The 21,530-nt window shown below is 37.1% G+C and overlaps 1 protein-coding gene across 3 annotated transcripts in view; it reads left to right on the plus strand.

Annotated features, from left to right (window-relative positions):
- The window catches only part of VPS50 (VPS50 subunit of EARP/GARPII complex), a 137,900-nt gene extending 116,983 nt beyond the window's left edge, over positions 1-20,917 (plus strand). For 2 of the 3 annotated variants that reach the window (XM_049894750.1, XM_049894748.1), the window contains exons 22-28: positions 2,181-2,261; positions 10,924-11,072; positions 12,340-12,436; positions 13,502-13,660; positions 16,858-16,979; positions 18,801-18,990; positions 20,205-20,917. In XM_049894750.1, the coding sequence (XP_049750707.1) occupies positions 2,181-2,261; positions 10,924-11,072; positions 12,340-12,436; positions 13,502-13,660; positions 16,858-16,979; positions 18,801-18,990; positions 20,205-20,324 (918 nt within the window). In that variant the 3' untranslated portion in view covers positions 20,325-20,917. Of the gene's footprint in view, positions 1-2,180; positions 2,262-10,891; positions 11,073-12,339; positions 12,437-13,501; positions 13,661-16,857; positions 16,980-18,800; positions 18,991-20,204 lie in introns of those variants that run through there. The other variant, XR_007518518.1, reaches the window with a different exon arrangement.
- The last annotated feature ends 613 nt before the right edge of the window (positions 20,918-21,530 follow it).

The raw sequence follows: 21,530 nt of genomic DNA on the forward strand, positions 1-21,530 counted from the left end.
AAAAAGACCAGATTTAATGGTCTGACTGAGACTAGAAGGACCCTGGTGGTCATGACCCCCAGACCTTGTGTTGGCCCAGGACAGGAACCATTCCCGAAGCCAACTCTTCAGACATGGATTGGACTGGACAGTGGGTTGGAGAGGGATGCTGGTGAGGAGTGAGCTTCTTGGATCAGGTGGACACTTGAGACTATGTTGGCATCTCCTGCCATGAGATGAGAGGGTGGAGGGGGTTAGAAGCTGGTGCAATGGACACAAAAAGAGAGAGTGGAGGAGAGAGCGGGCTGTCTCATTAGGGGAAGAGTAATTGGGAGTGTGTAGCAAGGTGTATATGGGTTTTTGTGTGAGAGACTGACTTGATTTGTAAACTTTCACTTAAAGCACAGTAAAAATTATTTTAAAAAAGACTAAGAACACATTATTTAAATTAAAAAAAAAATTTTTGGCAGAAAAAATACATCTGTTTCTAACCTTGACATATTTGGGCAATAAAAAATGTGCTGGTTGTCTTATTGAAATCTGACTCTGTGTATAATTACTGCACAGAAAATGAGATATGGTAAATGTTGACTGACGACCTTAATAATCACTAATACATTCAGAGGATAACCCAGAACTAAAAATAATTAAAAATCTTTGAACTGAACCATCTTCTGCCATAGAATTAATGTTTCCTGCACCACCTTTTTGTGTTTCCAAAGTTTGTTTTTCCTACTCCCAATGGAGAGTGTCACAACTTTAGGCAGGTAACTGATCTGATATTTGGAAATTACTAGGTGTTTGACAGTTTTCCATCTAAAAGCATACTGCTGGGACCTGTGAATATATCATAATAATATCTAGCTCTTCTTGTAGTATATTCTAAACTTTTTTGAAAGTATGTGAATTTAAGTGTATAACTACATTCATCATGTAGATATTGCTAGCTTTGTTGCAATCACAGGTATATTAAAGACATGATTCTTTAATGTGGGATCTGAATTTCCTGTGCTCTTGATTCAGCAAAATGTTCCTTAGAAAGGAAGAATGCTAATATAATCAGAGACATCAAAGTGTAGCTACAGCATTTATATTATAAAATATGTACTGATTAATTGTTCTGAATTTGGATATTCAATATTAATGAAGAAAGACATTCTAGTGTTTTAGCTAATTGTTGAAATCATTTAGGCTTCTAGATAAGTCTTACTCTATCTTCCGGGAAATGGTCTGTATTTGTGCTGCCCGTTATGGTAGCCACTACTCACAGGTGGCTGTTGAGCACTTGAAATGTGCCTGAGGAACTGCTTTTTTAATAGTATTTAATTTTGGTTAATTTTTATTTAAATATAAACAGCTGCATGTGCATTAAAAAAAACCAAACCCATTGCCGTCAAGTCAATGCCAACTCATAGTGACCTTATAGGACAGAGAAGAACTGCCCCATTGGGTTTCCAAAGAGCATCTGATGGATTCGAACTGCCAGCCTTTTGGCTAGCAGCCAGACTCTTAACCACTACACCACCAGGGTTTCCAAATGTGAATAGTGACTATCATATTGGACAGAACAGTTCTGGACCACATTGTTGGTAAAGCATGTTACAGTAGAGTCCTTTGGAAACTTCTGGGAATTAAATCCCCTTGGCTACAGACGACTGACCGGAAGGTTGCAGTTAAAACCCACCCAGAGGCATCTTGGAAGACAGTCCTGGTGATCTGCTTCTGAAAGGTTACAGCCTTGAAAACTATGGGGCACTTCTACTCTGAAACACATGGGAGCTCCGTGAGTCAGAATCAACTGGAGGGCAACTAACAACACCAACATAGACTGGCACAGATTGTTTCTACATATATACAACACAGTGTACCTAAAATACAGCATGGTGCACCATCTTTAAGCATGTAAAATCTCAAATGTTGTAACTAAAGCTAATAATTCATGGGAAATAAATTCTGTCGAACACTCTTCTGATGATACATAAGAATGTTCTTTGTTAACGTGACCTGTAAATGCACACGTGTAAATGGGTCTTTTGTTCCTTTTAGGGCAAAGGTTTGACTTCTTAGCATACTGTGTTGGAAATTTTAAGTGCAATTAAAGATCTAAGTGAAAATTCATCAGATACTTGGTTAATTTGAAGCTGTTGCATTTGCAAGATTATCTTGGAGTGATTTAACATGCCTTTCTTTTTCTTTTTCAGTTGGAATCAACAGGATTAGGCCTTAGTAGTAGTAGATTAAGAACAACTCTAAACAGAATTCAAGAAAGCCTTATTGATCTGGTAAGTAATCAGTTGGAACCAATTCTTCTGGGTTGCATGAAATAGAAATTAACCATCCAGTTAACTACACAGAAATGTGCGCCTGTGTGTGTACTGAGTGCCTGAGTCCTTAGTATTACACTGAGTGCAGGTAGGAAGTAAAATGAAGATTACTTAAAGTCCGATTGGAGTGAGAAAACTGGTAGACGTGAGAGAATATGATACTGATTATATGGCCAGTATAGCTTCAAAGCACGGAAAATGATGATGTGAAAAATCAATGTCAGAGACTAACTGGAGGAGGAAGTGAGGCTTGTGCAAGACTTTGAAGAACAGACGTGGGTTTAGCAGGGAAGAAAAGAAAGAATGACATTCAAATTAAGGTACAGAGACTGAGCAAGAGCCTTGAGGTGGGAGCAGGCCTGGCCCGGAGTTTGTTAGATCTTTGTGACTAGAGCACTGGCATGTGCCGAAGAGTTACGTTGCAGAGAGTGTTAGGGACTTTATGAATGACCTTGAAGTTCAAGGAGAAATTTTGGGTTTGGCTTGCCTTGCAGTAGGGAATTCTGGTTCTTGGCTGCTCTGCCACTTGATTAAATATATGCTTTAAGATTAGTAAGGTAGCATTACAAAGTGCCGAGCCTTTATTGGGGCCCTGGTGGCGCAGTGATTAAGAGCTTGGCTGCGAAACCGAAGGTTGGCAGTTTGAATCTACCAGGTGTTCCTTGGAAATCCTGTGGGGCAGTTCTGCTGTGTCCTGTAGGGTTGCTATGAGTCAGAATCGACTGGACAGCAACAGGTTTTTTTTTTTTTTTTTTTGACCATCTGTTATGTTTAAGCTAACATAAGCATTTAAAATAATTTTTCTTTTTTTGTGTGTGATTGGTTATTATAGCCAGGAATGTATGTTTTCCTGTATCTACATTAACCCCAGGATTCTCTGAATTTTCCCTTAGTCCTTCACCTACCCAAGCAAGCATTTTCCTCTTCCCTATACTGGAAACCATGGTGGCATAGTGGTTAAGAACTATGGCTGCTAACCAAAAGGTCAGCAGTTCGAATCCACCAGGTGTTCCTCGGATACTCTGTGGGGTAGTTCTCCGCGTTCCGTAGGGTTGCTCAGAGTCAGAATCAGTTCAATGGCAGTGAGTTGGGTTTGGCTTTTTTAATATTGTGTGCATACTTCTGTTACTGAAGTTTTTATAAAGCACTGTAATCGTTCTTTTAAGAAATATTTACTGAAATCATTGTTACATGCCCGATGTTACCCTAGTCCTAGGAACTCACCAGTGCACAGTAAAGATAATTGCTGTCTTCTTGGACTGTCCATTTGTCTTGCAGAAAAACATAAACAAACAAATAGAGTCATATACTGGTGTTAAGAAGGAACGTAAAGCAGAGTAAGGGATTAGAGAGCTATAGGACAGTGCCCTTTGAGCAGAGATGTGAATAAAGTGAGGTATGCATAGGTATCTCAGGTAAGCACTGTTTAGGCAGAGGAAATAACCCGTGTCTGTCTTCCTTATTGTTTGAAGATTTTTTTGCACAGCACATGTTCTTTTCTGATATTTATAGCACATACCTTGGCACATAGCATTCCTTCAGTAAATGCTTATAGAGTGGATGAGTAAATCCCACTTCCTGGGTTTTCATGTCTCCCGGCTTAATCTGACTTGTTTTCTTGGCTTGGTATCCATTTAATCCTTGATCATCATCATCTTTTTTTGTTTTTTTCCCAATTCCAATATTTTTTCCAAAATATCCTTGGTCTTCATTTTGATAATCAAGTTTCCTTGTTTAACACAGCCATCTTTTTTTCAATCATTGTTTCCTAAAATCCGTGGACTTTGAACCCCATTGGCAGTTGTCTGTGTTTCGGTTTTGCTTCTCCACCTTTGATGCTTAGTATAACCTTCCCATTAGCTCTTGTTCCTCAGATCTTAGTTATTAGTCTACAACCGAAGTTTATCGTGTTCCCGTTTGAAAGCCTCAAGATTGAAGGAGCCAGTTTCACCACTAGAGCCACTCACTTTGACATTTCTCTGTCATCTCTGCTAGTTAATATTTTATGATTGTCAGACCACAATTCCAGACTTAACCCTTAAGCCATAGATTTAATGCTTCAGGTTCTACCACATGGTGTATAATGAAACAGCATGACCGAGTAACAGGAGGACTAAACTAGCTGTGCCTTGAGGCAGGCTGCCGCCCGTCTTCTGGTAATTATGTATCTATAGCATCTGGCTAGGAGCCCTGGTGGTAGTGGTTAAGCCTCAGCTGCTAACCAAAAGGTTGGTGGTTCCACCCAGCATCTCTGCAGGAGGAAAACCTGGCGATCTGCTTCCGTAAAGATTACACCATAGGAAACCCTATAGGGCAGGTCCACTCTGTCACATAGGGCCACTATGAGTTGGAATCAACTTGATGGCACCTAAGAACAACAGCAGCATCTGGCTGATCAGGTCTGTCTTCACTGGATAGTGTTTTCCTGAACTGGTAAAATGGTCAGATTTAGAAATGTATTTTAAAAAACCAACCTCTTCTTTCCTCCCGTATAAACAAATAGAAAGATATACAGGTTTTTTGTTTTTTGTTTTTTGACACGTTATCTTTAAATTTTTAAAGATAGCTTCGGTTTAAAGCCTTATCCTTATCATCTCTTATGTCGAAAGACTGCACATTGGAACAGAAGACCGTGCAAGCAGTCTTTCCTCCTTCAGTGTGTAGGACCTTTGCCAGGGTCTCTCCAGTGTTCTTATTCCCCTGGAGGCTAAGACTGCACAGCAATAAAGTAGTCTTTCTGAAGATCTCCATTAGTTTCCAGTGTTTTACATGTTGAATTACTACTCATCCTGATAAGTATTGGTCTATTCCTGTAGAAAATACATCTGTTATTTACTGGACCTCGATCTCAGGTTTTTGAAGCTGGTATATTAATTTTCTTGACTTCATTAATTTGCGTCTACATTGGTAGGGCACATTAATTGATTTCTTGCTACTCGATATATTCTTTAGCTATTAAAATAATTTATAGCCTATTCAATCTGGAGCCAACTAGCTGGAAGTAGTATTTTTCCTTATAATTCTCCTACATGTCAGTTAAAATTTTAATAAAAACCTTTTTTGTAATTTTATTTCCCCAGTAGATACCTTCCAATATTTGCTTCTTTTTTAAGCTGTCATTATGGCCTTTAAAATGCCACCTAAAATAGATTAACATATAAATTCAATATAAACTAAATGTGTTTGACACATCAGAGAAAAGTCTGAGAAAGGGGGCCTAATAGAGGGAGAGTAGAAAAGGATGATGGAATAGGTGTTAGTGCCACCAGAAATGTGGACTTTTAATTATCTATTTGGCAGTGCTAACTAAATTGTTGGCTTTAATGCTTTTGGCCAATCTTAAGTCTTTGATCCAAAAAAGAAGTAGCTTAAATTTGTCCAGAAACATCCATAAATATGAATTGCCTTTGTAATAGTAAATTAGTAGCAGCAAAGAGAATAAAAGATTAAGGTTTCATTTCTCCAAGTCTTCACTTATCCTTTACTTATTGTATTGCTGTAATTTACGAGCTTTTTCCATTTAAGTGCGCACCTAAGCACATACCATTTATTTATGTCAGCTTGACATTTCTCTGACTCTCTTCCTCTCTTCAGGCATATTTTCCTCAATGTACACACAGAACTTTAGCCTTTAAGCAGATAATTACCATAATTTCTATGCCTAAAATGCCAGTGTTAACTGGGAATATAGGAAGACATCCTCATGAAAGCCTTTTGAACTAGAGTGAACAGTTCAGTGATCTCTGAAAGAATGTCTTGTGAGTGAGCTCTGAGAGGGGGAGCTTACCTTGTAGCCATAGTATTTTGGCCTCTCCTGGTGGCGTAGTGTTTAAGAGCTATGGCTGCCATCCAAAAGGCTGGCAGTTCGAATCCACCAGCCGCTCCTTGGAAACCGTATGGGGCAGTTCTACTCTGTCCTATACGGTTGCTATGAGTTGGAGTTGACTCGATGGCAGTGGGTTTGGTTTTTCGATTTGTTCATACCTAGAAGGAGCTCTGGTGGCTCAGTGGTTAAAGAGCTGAGGTGCTAACCTAAAAGTCAGGGGTTTGAGCCCACCAGCCACTCCGTGGGAGAAAGATATGGCAGTCTACTTCCATAAAGATTACAATCTTGGAAACCGTATGGGCAGTTCTACTCTGTCCTTCAAGGTTGCTGTGAGTTGAAATCAGGAGTAACGTGTTTGATTTTTTTTGGTTTTTGGGCTATACCCAGAGATAAACTGTATTCCCCTTAGGCTACAGATATACCCTCTCTGCCTTCTGTTACCTTTTAGCACTGTCTCCCTGTTCTAACTGAAATTAACTGCTTAGTATCGGTCTTCGTTTCCTAGTGCTGCTGTAACAGAAATACCACAAGCATGGGGTTTTTAAAGAACAGAAATATTTTCTCACAATTCAGGAGGCTTGAAGTCCAGAATTAGGTCACTGGCTCTAGGGGAAGGCTCTCTCTATTGGTGACATTCCTAGGTTCCTTGGCGTTCTACAAATAGTATCCGTCTTCCCCAATTTATGCTTGCTTCTGTGTATAACCTATTCTTTTATAGGATTGGGACCCTCCCCCCCCCCCACCATCCATAGCGTAACAAAGAAAACCGTATTCCCAAAGGGAATTACATCCACAGGTATAGTGGCTAGGATTCCAGCACATATTTTAGAGTGACACAGTTCAATCCATAACAGTATCTAAATTTAGAGAAAGCTTTAGTTATTATAAATATGGTTTACGTGTTGTGATATCTAAGCACAAAAGAATGAAATTCAGAAGTAACTGTTGTTACGTATGGGTAGTATTCGTGGTGCTCTTCTAGCTGTTTGGAGTGTCATTTGTAAAAGTCATACCATGGTGACGGGTACAGATTTTTTCCTATAAGGAGTGGATAGTCATCTGAGACTTTAAACCTGAGTAGTGTGGTCAGATCTGCATCTTAGAAAGGTCACATCTGGACTATAGAAAGATAAGCCAGTTAACTGTGGAAACTAGAGTAGAAACAAGAGAAGCTAGAGGCAGAGGCCTCTGTTTGGGGGCTTTTAGAATACTTCAGTTAAGAATGCTCAGGGGCCTGGAGCCTGGATAAGTAGTGGCATGAGAAAGAAGACAAGAGTGGTGTCTCATGAGGCATGTTTCAGTGACTGGATGTGGGAGTGAGGAAGAATGGGAGTCACGAGTGGTTCCAAGTTTCGCCACGTGGATAGTTTGGTAGTCAGTAATTAAATAAGTAAATATCAGAATTAAATAGCACTGGCACCCTATTGGTAATAGCATCCAATTTTGTAAAAGGAAAAAAAAATTGTCTTTTTTATTTTTTGCAGAGGTGACGTGGTTATTTTCTAGTAGAATTAATTAATGGAGATGAAATATGGCTTACCTTGCATAATCCCCTGATCCTTGTTTGATGCTTCCATGGAGGAAGCAGAGTTGTTATTCCCAAAATAACTTTTAAATACCAATTGAATAGAGATTGAAAAGAGACAGTCTATTAGAAAATATTGTTGTTACTTGCCATCTCTGCAAGTGGACCCCAACTCATGGTGACTCTGTATATAACAAAATGAAATGTTGCCTGGCCCTGTGCCATCTTCATGATCGTTGGTATATCAAGCAATATCCTGTTGTAATCCACTGGGTTTTCCTTGGCTAATGTTTGGAAGTAGATTACCTTAGTCTGGAAGCTCCACTGAAATCTGCCCACTGTGGTTGACCCTGCTAGTATTTGAAATACCAGTGGCATAGCTTCCAGCGTCATAGCAACAGGTGAACCACTACAGTATGACAAACTGACAGGTCGTAGTAGTCAAAGATAGGTAAAAAAAAGAGCTAACAAAGAATAAAGCTATTTCCTAACTTGAAGACTTTAAAGTGTTTTTATTTCTATTTTCCTAAAATTTATAAAAGTGAATTATATTTCCAAAGTCATATGCATTTGCTATCTTTTACTGATACTGAAAATATTGATTCTAATATGTAATTAGTTTTAAAAGTTATCTAGATTTAGATTTTGTACACTACTTTTTTATGTTCAATTTTTGTGCTAGAATTTAGGGTTTTTTTTTTCTAAGCTATTATCTGTATTTGCATTTAACCATATCTATCTACTCATGGAAACCCTGGTGGCCTAGTGGCTAAGTGCTACGGCTGCTAACCAAAGGGTCGGCAGTTCAAATCTGCCAGGCGCTCCTTGGAAACTCAGTGGGGCAGTTCTACTCTGTCCTGTAGTGTCTCTATGAGTCAAAATTGACTCCACAGCACTGGGTTTGGTTTTCTGGTTTTATCTACTCATAGTATTCTCTCCCTTAAACACCATAATGGAGATAATTGCTAATGTTTTCCATACTGAAAACAGTATATAAAGTACAGGGTTGTATTAGATAATGTTTATGATCTCTTCTACCTTCATCATTCTGTGATTCAATCAAAATCTTAAAGTAATTTTATTGTGGTAAGACATATATAGAGAGAGCGAGCCCTGGTGGTGCAGTAGTTACGAGCTCAGCTGCTAACCTAAAGGCTGGCAGTTCACATCCACCAGCTGCTCCTTGGAAACCCTATGAGACAGTTCTATTCTGTCCTATAATGTCACTTTGAGCCGGAACAGACTCAACGGCACCGCACAACAACAACAAGATACATATAACAAAACATTTGTCAATTTAAACATTTTTAAGTGTACAATTCAGTGGCTTTAAGTACATTCACCACACTGTGGAACTATCACCACCATCCATTTCCAAATGTTTTTTCACCTTAAACAGAAACTCAGTGCACCTTAAGCATTAGCTCCCACTTCGCCCTCCCTCAAGCCCCTGATAACCACGAATAAACTTTTGTCTCTGTGCATGTTTGCTGCTCTAGATATTTCACATAAGTGAGATCATACAATATTTGTCATTTTGTGGCTGGCTTACTTCACTCAGCATAACATTTGCAAAGTTCATCCATGTCGTAGCATGCATCAGAACTTCATTTCTCTTTATTGCTGAATAATAAAAATCTTAAAACTTTTGACAAAAGGACTGGGGTGGGGCATGTATCGACCTATATTCAGGTAACTTAAAAAATAACAGCACTGTTGAATTATGAGCTGTTGTATAATTTGCATACCATTAACTAATTTTTTATTTTTGTAAATTTTGCAAATGGGTTTTGTTAAGCGTTTCAGTACTGGAAAACCTTAAACTAAAATTATAAGGTGCATTTCTAACTCAAGCTAATGGTTGTTAGAAATCTATTTGATTATAAAATTCCTTCGTGGCCTCACACAGTGTAGTGATTTTGAGATTATAATATCATTGGTATTGTTAGGAGTCATTTATGGAGAACCACGCTGTCGTCGAGGACGTCTTTCTGTAATGCACTTACGTGATGTCACTACCTTGACCTCTCACTTCTCCAAAAGCAATCATCAAAACTTTATCTTTCTCTGACTTTGAATGTGGCAATTGTTTGTTATTGGCATGATGAGGTCAATATTCTGAACAGCATCCATGAGTGTTTGCTTTCCAAAGGGAATATTGTTAACCCAAATGTATCTTTATTGAAGTATGTGGAGTGATTGGTAACTTTAGAGCTGGTCGTCTTCTTGCCATCTTTCATCTGCTCTGAGTAACCAGCCTATCACCTCTTTACCTAAGGTCCCCTCAAGATGCTTCCTATAAGATAGGTTGCCAATGAGTTTGACTATTTTTTTTTTTTACACTGTTTGCTAAGAGCTCAGTAAAAATGAGAGCACTTTGCTTTCTGTTGAGGGAAAACTAAGTGCACATAACTTTGAAACTCTTCCAGTGCCAGTCAGTTTGTTTATAATATGGAATATATTTCTCCGAAGCCGAGAATGTATACGACTCATATCCAAGGTATTCCTTGCTTAGAGTCAGAATACCTGGGAAAGTAAATTAGTAATGAGAAAGTTGCTAGTGAGCTTGGCATCAGATAAAACTCAGAGATTTGAAGACTGATGAATTTCTTCTACCTCAGAATAGACCACATCACTCGTGTGGACAACCTTGGCGTTTACCAGAATTAGTGGTTCTCGCGTGGACGGTGCGGAGGAACCCCCGCACACCCTGCTCTTTGGGCATCCCGTTTCTCTGTTCAAGTGGATCATCTTCTTCTGATCACTCCTACATACATAATACACTTGATTCTGTTTCAGTTGATAGCTACATTCTTGGCCCATCTTCTTGAGATTATACCAGGTTTACTGAGATTAAAGTTTGGATAGGAAATGGTTAATCACAGCATAATTTTGAATTTTACCGGTTTGGCTTTTAATAGATAAGCTCATTTCCCTCTTTTTCAAGTTCTTGAGAAGCATTTCACTGTTGTCTCAATGAAACATCTGTTAATTCATCAAGATTCTTTGTCTTGGCAAACTTCAGGTCACGCACAGATGGTAGCATATAGTGTTGAATGACATCATGTAAGAATCATTTTCACTTACTATAAAAAATTAAGTTCCAATATTACAAACTATAAAAGCAGGAAAAAAGAACTGGAATGAAACAAAATTAATATGTCTATGAGTATTTTAATTATAGTTCCAGTTTTGTCAGAATCACATGGCTTATTGCTGTTCAATTCACTGTTTCAGGTTGTGTGTATATGTGTGTGTGTTTCTTTTAGGAAGTTTCAGCTGATCCTACTGGCACACTCACAGCAGCAGAAGAGAGAAAGGAGAAGGTACCGAGCCCGCACCTCAGCCAGCTAGTGGTTTTGACGTCTGGGGATACGTTATATGGGCTGGCAGAAAGAGTGGTAGCCACAGAATCCTTGTAAGTTGTTAAAAGCAGATGCTTTGCCATTAGCTATTTAAGAAAGGTTATAAAAGTAGCATTGTGTAATTAGACTTCTAGATGCATACAGTTATCATTTCCAAATATGTACTTCTGAGGATTGTGTTCTAAAATAGAATCCCATTTAATTTTTAAAAACTGCATATTTAGCTTTCAGTTGTATAAATGGAAAGGAAATCTTTTAAGGTTGAATCTTTAGCAACAAGATCCTTGCGTTACTTTACATCGCATATTTCGTATTGGGTATTATTTGCAGTTGGAAAGCTGTGATATACTTTATATATTCCTGTGAGATACTAGAGAAATCATAGTTACATTATCAGTTTAGTGTAAATATAGTTGGTCCTTGACATCAGCAAGAATGCTCCCTGACCTTTCCAAATCCTGAATTTTGGTAATGTGATTGAAGCATGTAACTTCTCCAATAAAATTTTGGCTAGTGTGAGTTAAGAGCTTTTGGATACATAACAAAAAATAGAGAAAAACCATGTACTGCTGCAGAGCAGCTGCAGGTGGTTCTTTAGGCTTAGTCACCAGCCTTGTGTACCTCAGCCAAATGTACAGTTCACTACATGTTATGAAAGGAGCCCTGCTGGTGCTCCAGCAGGTGCCCCAGCTGGTGCTCGCCTGCTGATCGAAAGGTTGGCAGTTCGAACCCATCAGGAGTTTCAAGGGAGAAAAGACCTGGTGATCTGCTCCCATAAAGATTACAGCCTAGAAACACAGTTCCGCTGTGTCCTGTAGAGTTTCTCTGAGTCAGAGTGGACTCAATGGCTGCAACAATAGCATGCTATGAATGCATAGGTTACTTTTGAAGAGTGTCAGATGTTAAATCTATGAATGCCAGAAGTCCGTTATATATAATTAAATGGAATCTTTAAAAGAAATCCTTTCAAAAGAAATAGCTGTTTTCTTACTTTAAATTTTCATGTTGTCTGTGCTCATATTTTCCATGCAAAACTTCACACCTTTTGGTAACCAGATTAAAAAATATATATATATATTAGCTCCTTTGAATTCACCCTTCTGTCCCCTGAGTTACCATTCAGCGATAAGCTCAGCATTAATTATTGTGTAGGTTGTAAGTGAGCGCAACAAATGGCAGCACAGGGGGGCTTACTAAAGTAGAAAATACTCTCAGTTGTTACAGTTTTGCTCAAAGATCTTAAAGATTATTTGTAGAAAACATTTGACAGACTCTAAATCCTGCTCTTTGTTTACACTATTGGTTATTTATTCCCTGTAGGGTATTCTTGGCTGAACAATTTGAGTTCCTTCAGCCCCATCTGGATGCTGTGATGCCTGCAGTCAAAAAACCCTTTCTTCAGCAATTTTATTCTCAGGTCAGAGTTGGTCTTCTATATAATCTCAACTGTGAGCAAGATAGAACTGCCACACATTACTTAGGTGTTTTTCCTAGTGATCAATCTCCACACTCCAGGACAGCTAGATTAGAGTGTTTATTTATTCATTAGTGAATTCCCATGTTCAGTACATATGTGTCAAGCACTTCACACAACTCTGAGTCTAGTGAGAGAGAGCCAGTTAGAATGGCATTTACAATAAAGTACGATAAGCTCTCTGATACAGGGAGGCACTGTAGGAGTAAACAGTGGGGTATTTAACCCAGACTGGAGGAGAGGGGTGTAGGTAGGAGAAAGTCATCAAGAAAGGCTGTTTAGAGGAAATGATGGTTAAGCTGGACCAACCAGGTAGAGAGAATGAGCTGGGACTCATCCAGACTAAGGGAATGGCACATATGAAGAGCAGAAGGTGAGAGGGAGAGAGAGAGAGAGAGGTACGTGTGAGCATATGAGGAAAAACTCAGTCTGTTGGAGCAGGGAGTAGAGCGAGCGATGAGAAAGATGGCTGGAGTGATAAGCAGGAGCCACATAACGTAGCACCCTCTCAGCAGGCGCTATTCTGAGGACACTGGGGAGCTGCTGAAGGGATTGAAACAGGTGAGCAGTACAGTCAGTCGTGCGCTTTGGAAGAGTGTTCTGGGGGCAGATTGGACTTGAGATAGCAAGCTTAGAGCCAGGGAGACCAGGTTGGAGGCTGTTAGAGTATTGCAGGTAAGAGATGATGGGATCCTGAATTAGGACAGCGGGAGTGGAAATGGAGAGAAGTGGAAGTGGAAGAATTTGAGAAATATTTGTTAGTCTCCATAAGAATCTGTAATTCTTTTATAGTTGTAGTGCCACTGGCCTCAAGTTTAGTGAATGTCTTAAAATTATGTTTTTAATAGACTTTGTCAATGAGTTAAAAGTATTTTCATAACCTAAATCTCCAAATGTACAGTCTGTTATTTTCAAATATGATATATACTGGGAACCAGGGCAAATATTCTTTGTGAATTTGATATTTTTAGAAAATAATTCTTTGTATTGCTGTGCAATTTATTTCAGACGGTCTCAACTGCCAGTGAACTTCGCAAACCAATTTACTGGATTGTAGCTGGTAAAGCCATTGATTATGAACAAATGCTGCTCCTCATGGCTAATGTGAAATGGGACGTAAAAGAAATTATGTCACAGCACAACATATATGTAGATGCATTATTAAAGGCAAGTACTCTAGGACTTCGTTAAAGATCATTCTAGTAAGAGATTTCCTATAATTGCAATAGCTCTAAAATACTATGACTAGAGTTATTACCACATTCTAGCATCATGGTATTAGTGCAAGTCCCTGGTTTGGAATACACTTACTTTCTGAATTGTGTGTTCTTTTAGGTCCAAGAATACTTCGTGAATTTTTGTTTATGTTTAGTAATTTCTCATTTTAGTTAGAGTTTACTACATTCCATTCTGCTTTCATAGTATGTAATTTTTTTTAATCTCTATAGTCATGACTGTAGTGACAAGATTTCCTGTTTAATTAGAAGATATTTCTGTAGTTTGATGTGTATGTTTATTAGCAGAGACCATGCCCCTAAATTACCTCCAAGTGGTTTTTTCCAGAAATCACATTACTTTTGCATTGTGGCATGTAAACAACCCTTTGTGTTTAATGACTTGCATTTACAAGTTTTCTGGACAGGATTAGAGTTCTTTTTTTTTTTGAAATTATGTATCAGTAGATATTTATAAATCACCCAGTGTGTTCCATGCCCAGACATAGGTGCTGGCAATATAGTTGTGAATTAAGAAGCTTATATGACCTCCAGGAATTTACATGCCGGTGCGGAGACATTACAAAACACGTATATAAAATATATGTCGGATGATGAATAGTGCTATAAAAAAAAAAAAAAAAAACAGCAGAAGAGGCATAGAAAGTGACAGGGTTAGGTGAGAGAGGGATACCATTTATTTACTGTGGTCAGAGAAGGACTCTGATGAAGTGACAGTTGCGGAGAACATTGAAGGAAGTTAGGAAATGAGTCGTGGATACCTGGGGTGAGGAAGGCTTATTGGAGAAAAGGAAAACAGCCTTCAGGAAAATTTTATTTTTAATTTTTGTCAGTGAAAAGAAAATTGGTCTTTCTTGAACTCCTGACTTTTATGTCATTTACTCATAACTTTCGTACTTGCTTAGTCCAAGGTGATAATTAACAGCCTGGGACACTTGAGGACCAATAAACAAAGTGATAGATTAAAAGAGATAGAGCAGCGTTCCATCTAGCCTGCCAACTTCAATCAACTTATGGTATACCGTCTTGAGGGCCAGGTTGAAGACTGTAAGGCTGTGCCCTGATGAAAGGGACTAAAGTGCCAAGATCAGTTCACATTGTCTAGGAGTTAACGTGGGGACTCAAGGGGTGAGTGACAACAGAGGTGCTCTGTATTTGCCACTCATTGAAATATTAGGAAGAACTTTGATTTCTCGAGCACTGAGGAGATTTCAATATGGAATTTTAATGTGGAATTTGGAGCTCCCTGGGTAGCACAAATGTGCTTGACTACTGAAAGGTTGGCGGTTTGAACCCACCCAGAGGTACCTCGCAAGACAGGCCTGGCGATCTGCCTCCAAAAGGTCACAACCTTAAAAACCCTGTGGAGTAGTTCTCTGCATACATGGGGTCACCGTGATTCGGAATTGATAGCAATTAACAACAATGTGGAATATAAAAGATAAAAAATGTAACTTATAAATAATGATACCTCCCTTTTTATTTTTTAACAATTGTTTTTGAAAAGTTGATTCTATTTTTTATGACGTGCAAGCCATAGTAATCACAGAGATGTAAGAAAAAAAGACTTCTGTACTCAGCAAATATATATACTAGGAGGAGTCTACTTACTTCAGTTATTCTTAAGTCCAAGAAATATGAATTTATAAGAAAGAACAAATATTCTTCAGATTATTAACCTGAACCCAATTTATAGCACCTTAAGACCTCTTTCATAAAGGTTAATTGTTAGTGATCACTTTCATTCTTTCTATTACTTAATCCAAAACCAGACATTTGGATGAAAGCAACCTGGTTTTGTCCCCCCCCCAAAAGAAATCTGAAATAAAATGAAATGCTTTTATTATTCATTTAACAACAAGATTTCTTGAATATGGAATTTAGCAATTAAATCAGTAGAATACCATTTTGTAAAGAAAGCATATATCTTTATCTTCAAAAGAAAAGATTAATGAAAAATTTTGTATCATGACTGTTGAAATGCAAAGCAGAGTTTACTGCAGTGAGTATATAAATGCAGTAACAAATGCTGCTGTTCTTCCAGATTCATGAAATGAAACAATAGAGGAAAAGCAGTTATTTAACTGTTATTTTCATAAGTAAGCTCAGTGAATTGAAGATCTGCTTCCTTTCATAATTAAAAGCAGTTAACTGTCAAGTATGAGTCATCAAGAAAAACTGTGATGAAGGAAGTAGCAAAGAGCAAAGGCTAGCACAATGACCCTTATGTGCCGACTTGAATAGTGATGATCAGAGTAGGGTTTTTCATTTTTCTTCCCTCCTGAGTGTTATTAGTAAATTTGAACATATAGTCTTGACTTGCTTAGTATTATATAACTTCTCTATTCAGGAAACTAAAGAAAATGCCATTTTAAGCCTTCTTAAATTTATTTGAAATACCAGGGAAGAGCCAACAGCGTTTATTTTTTATAAATAACTGCATTTAGACCAGAAACACATTTATTGAAGGGTGAACCATCTGCTCCTTTCATGTAATTATTAGAATTGTCTAAATTAGTCATACGCATTTTTATTTTTAGCACAGTGGTGTTGTAACAGTTACTAATAGATTAAAAATTAGAATGTTCAGTTTTTTTCTGTAGGTAATAGAAAATATTTTATGCTTTAGGTTTTTTTTTTTTTTCTTTGTACAAAAAAGTTGCCAGCAGTATGATGAATAGTTTATCAGATTATTCTCTAAGGAGTTTAGCTACAAATTACAAACACTTCACTCTAAATTGAAAGCTTATCAAATCATTTTTTAAAATTGAGTTTCTTGAAAATACATTTAAACCATATTAGATTATTCAGCTCTATTAATTCCTACTGACAAATTTGAGTGGAAACATTGGACCTTGTTAGCATTGTTTAATTAGCTAATGACACTTATTTCCTGAGATAAAATCTGTTGTGCTCCATTTTACACCATAATCTATTCATATTGGTATACTTTTTCTTGAAATATCATACTAAATCCAAAATGTCTTTGGCATTAGCTCTTTTTGTTTTATTTTTTTTTTATTTCAAGTCTTTCTAAATCATCTTCTTTACCGTGTTTGTGAGAAATCAATGTATTATAATGTAAATAACATTATAAAGATATTTACAAAAAAAAATTGTCTTCTTTAGGAATTTGAACAGTTTAACAGGAGGTTAAATGATGTTTCTAAGAGAGTACGGATCCCCTTGCCTGTGTCTAATATCCTGTGGGAACATTGCATCCGACTAGCTAATAGAACTATTGTGGAAGGGTAAGCTTTTCATGGAAACATTATCTGTTAGCTAAATGATAAGTTATAATATATGAATGATACTATATATTATCACTAATGGATGGAGAGTATAGGTAGAAATAATGATAGCCAACAATCCCGTAATAATTCAGTTCTGATTTTGGAATGTAATTAGAGGGGAAACCTTAAACCCCACTGTGCCCACTTATCCATCTTTGCTTTCTTTTCTTGCTGAACGTAGAACCACCTCTTAGATGAATGAGGAATGAGGCATTGAATGGTTATCTGAAAGTTAAAGTAATAATAATTCATATTACCTAATGATTTTGATGATACCTATCATTTATTGATATACCTAACATTTATTGAGCACCAATTATTTGTCATTTACTAAACCATATACTTAACAGGATTATATCACCAAACCTGAACACAGACTGTCTTTGGTAGGTACTATCGTTATCTTTAGTTGATTGTTACCTGAGAAAACTTAGCTTCAGAAAGAGGTTAAGTAACTCGTCCAGGTTCATGCAGTTTTTAAGGGCAGAAAAAGCATATGAGCTTCTGATTTTCTTATGCCAAAATCAGCCCTCCTAATTACTACATCCTAACTAATAGTAATTACCCTGTCATTATAAACTCTACAGATCTTTCATATGTTCAGTTTATAATCTGTTAATAGTAAATTTCCCACTTACTCAGAGACCGTGCTTGTTGTGTTCGTGATACCTAGAACACAGCTAATAAAATAGTAATATGTTGGAAATAACCCTGAAAAGCAAATACCTCTCTCAGAGACCTAGAATTGGACCTCAATTGAATTTTCACACTACCTTTGATATGATTTTTCTTCAGTTCTTGATTGTTATGAAAGAAAAAAATTATAAGGAAGAAGGAGGGTAATAGTGACAAGTTGGTGACAGCCTTGGCACCTACCTATTGAAACAAACAGTGCTATAATTGCAAAATGGCTCTGTGTCAGCAGTCATGACCGAAAAGCATTTTTCAGTAACTTTGTTTTATAGAGAAGTGTGTAATATATATTCCATCTCCGTACAAACACTTTTTGTAAAAGAAAAGGTTTGATCACTTTAAATAATATAAGCTTTAAGTTTCTTGCCAGTTTCCTTAGGTAAATTCCCTAAGGCTGAATTTTCCAGGTTTTGTATGATTGATTGAAGGAATGAGATACTTTTTTATGAGTAATAAAATGCTATATATACTGTTTAGGTTAATAAATTTATTCTTATTTCTAGTCCACCTTAAAACCTACAGTGTTTCAGTAGCGTTGGGTATGAGAATAAGTATAAAGTGTGTTACCAAGAAAAATAATATATACTTTATATGGTTATGTGTTTACATGTTTACATTTACTGAATGTTCGTAGGGGAATTACTTTGTTTCCTTTGCATTGAGTAGTTATATTTAACAGTCTTACTGAATCAAGATTACTTTGGGGTATGTGCAGCTTAGCTTTATGTTTCTGGGCAGCCAGATTCATTAGATTACCAGTTTAACTTTCTTACAGACCATTATGCTAATTGGATATGAGGAACTACAGAATTTATAGAGACAAAGAACCTTTAGAAGTTACTCTGCCACTTTGCTTTTTGCAAATAAGGAAACTGAGGCCCAGATAGGTAAAATGACTGCCGAATAGAAGGGCTTTCGTGCAGCCCTTTCTCCTGTAGCCTCTCATTTCTGCAAAATCTGTCCAAATGGAGGTTAGAGAAAAGGACTGAGTGCTCGGATGTATGATTGGGATATTTTTTTCAAGTACCTAAAGTTTCTTTTTTTAACCATGCTCTTTTTTATTATTTTTATTATTGTGTATCTTAGATATGCCAATGTCAAGAAATGTAGCAATGAGGGTCGTGCCTTGATGCAATTGGATTTTCAACAGTTTTTAATGAAACTTGAAAAGCTAACAGATATTAGACCCATTCCTGATAAAGAATTTGTGGAAACTTATATTAAAGCCTACTACCTGACCGAGAATGACATGGAACGCTGGATCAAGGAGCACAGGGTGAGAGCTGGAAAATAGTTAATTCCGTTTTTATTCATTTTTCTTTGTGTCTGCTATATATTTTTTTATTCAAACTCATGAGAATGAAATGTAAAGATGGATTTGCTTTTTTAGCACAAATTATTTAAGCCAGTTCTTTACCATATTCAGTTTGTCTGTGCAGTGCCCTTTGCCTAATCAAATCCTTTGGATCCCTTTGTGAACTGTAACAGTAATTATCTGGAGATACAGCCAAAGTCTAAATATTGACTGTATTTATTCTGTGACTGTGTTTGTAGTAAAAGGCTGAAGTTAGTTAACTTCAGGGTAAATGCAGCAACACTGAAAACTTTCATAAGCTAAACTCTGTTATATACTGAAAACTTTCGTAAGCTAAACTCTGTTATATACTGTAAACCTTCTTGCTACCCCTCAACAACTGAAGTGGTGACATCCTGAATACACTGACATGCATTAGTGACAATTGAAGGTATTATTTAACTGATTAAATTTAACTTGCATCCTTGATTAGATTTTTCCTTTAATAAGATGTGATTACTCTTTTGTGTGGATATAGAGATAAGTAGAGAAAAATACTATTAAGTGGTATTTAGGTTGCTGAATTTATGACATAGTTCAACTCAACATATATCACCTGAGCATGCCTGATAAGGAGCACTTTCTGTATGATCGTTACATCATTTGTCTAGATAATCAGTATGTGATGATGGGTTTAGTGGAAATATGAGCATGTTAAAACCATCACCAAATTGTATGACTTTAACTTTAGTGTTCACAGTTAACTTAGGGTATAAAAATCATGAGTAAAAGCTAGGTAACATTATTTCATTCTCCTGGGAAAGGAAATAAGGAATTATTTGTATTGACTTTATCAGGCTCATCCTTTTTGGTTTCAGCACTCTAGAAAAATGAAATGAACGTTGTCATTGTGTGCCATCACGCCAGTTCCAACTCTACTGACCCAACAGAACAGAGTACAACTGCTCCCTAGGGTTTCCCAGGCTGTGATTTTTATGGAAGTACATCTTTCTTTTGGCTGGTGGGTTCGAACTGCCAACCTTTCCATTAGCAGCTGAGCAATTTTCACTAATTTATAATGCTCAGTACCATCCACTGAGACCTGAATATTTTCTCTGTTTTTGTTGTTGTTGTTGCATTGATCAAGTACATGTCTTTTAATGTACTAAATTTGGATCTTTTTTTTTTTTGAGCAGGAGTATTCAACAAAGCAGCTGACCAATCTGGTGAATGTGTGCTTGGGATCCCATATCAATAAGAAAGCAAGACAGAAACTTCTGGCAGCTATAGATGATATAGACAGACCCAAAAGATAATGAACACAGCTTTTTTTCCTCAGTGGCACTTATCTTCTCTTAACATATATGACGTGAAAGCCAGTTTTTCATGCACTCCTGACAACTGTCTGCTAAGAAACTTGTGCATGTTCTTTCTACCGGGAAAGTGGAAAACATCTAAGTTTGTGTGGTGTTCTCACTTGACTTTTATATGCTCTAGTCCCTTCTCTTCAACTTTCGACCTCATTTGTTGTAATCCCTTCCTAAAATGATATTATTGCCTGTCGTAGCTATTGTTATGTGACTACAATGATAATATTTTACAGAAGAATGTACCTTAAGTCTAAAATTAGAAGGAACAGTGGGAAATTTTTGGAGAAAGAATTTCAGTGAAAATATGTTGGCATTTTTCTACCTTCTGAACTTTGTTCTTAGCGTAATACGAGAGGGTAATGTACAGTATCTCCTAATTAGGGGCACTGCATGAGCACTAAAAAGTATATGTGAGCAAAAAAGTTGAAAATCCAGTATGCTCTGTGTTTGTAAATGTCAGAGTTTATGTCAGAGTTAATTTGGTCATAACTAAATGATCATAAATGATGAAATTTAATAAATACTATGCTCTAATATGACCATCTTTGTGAGACTGCTTTTTGATAATTTTTACATAGCAGGCAGATTTCATGAAATGATAATGCATTTTTTTGGTATGTACTAATATTAATGATCTTATATCCTGAAACCAATGGTAAAAAGTAATTTCACTGAGTATATATTTTCAATTCCTGAGTAGCACACAGAATGGTGATTGTGGGATTTTCTTTTTTAAAAGATGGGCATTTTTCATATAAGCTTTCCTCTCTTTGAATTTATCTTCTGAGAACAGCGAAATCTGGCTTGGCTGACTCAGGGAAAGAACTGTCAGCTACTCAAGTATAAGGTCATATGTTCGCCTTTCTTAAATGTCAGCATTGTATTGCAGATGTAAAATAATGTGAATTTAAACAATGATGAACTTTGGAGCTCAGTTAGCCTTTAGTAACTGTACTGCTGCTCCTCTAAATTCTGAAGCCAAGGATCTTTTCTCAACATACATGACATGAAAACCAATTTCCCATGAACTCCTGACAACAGTGTGAAATGAGTTTTTGTCCGTGTTCTTTCCAACTGAAAAGTGGAAGACATCTAAGCTTGTGTGCTGTTAGTCTACTGATTACTGAGCGTGACCTATAACATCGGCAGCTC

Source organism: Elephas maximus, chromosome 8 (genome assembly GCF_024166365.1).
Source record: "Elephas maximus indicus isolate mEleMax1 chromosome 8, mEleMax1 primary haplotype, whole genome shotgun sequence".
In the NCBI taxonomy this organism is placed as follows: Eukaryota; Metazoa; Chordata; class Mammalia; order Proboscidea; family Elephantidae; genus Elephas; species Elephas maximus.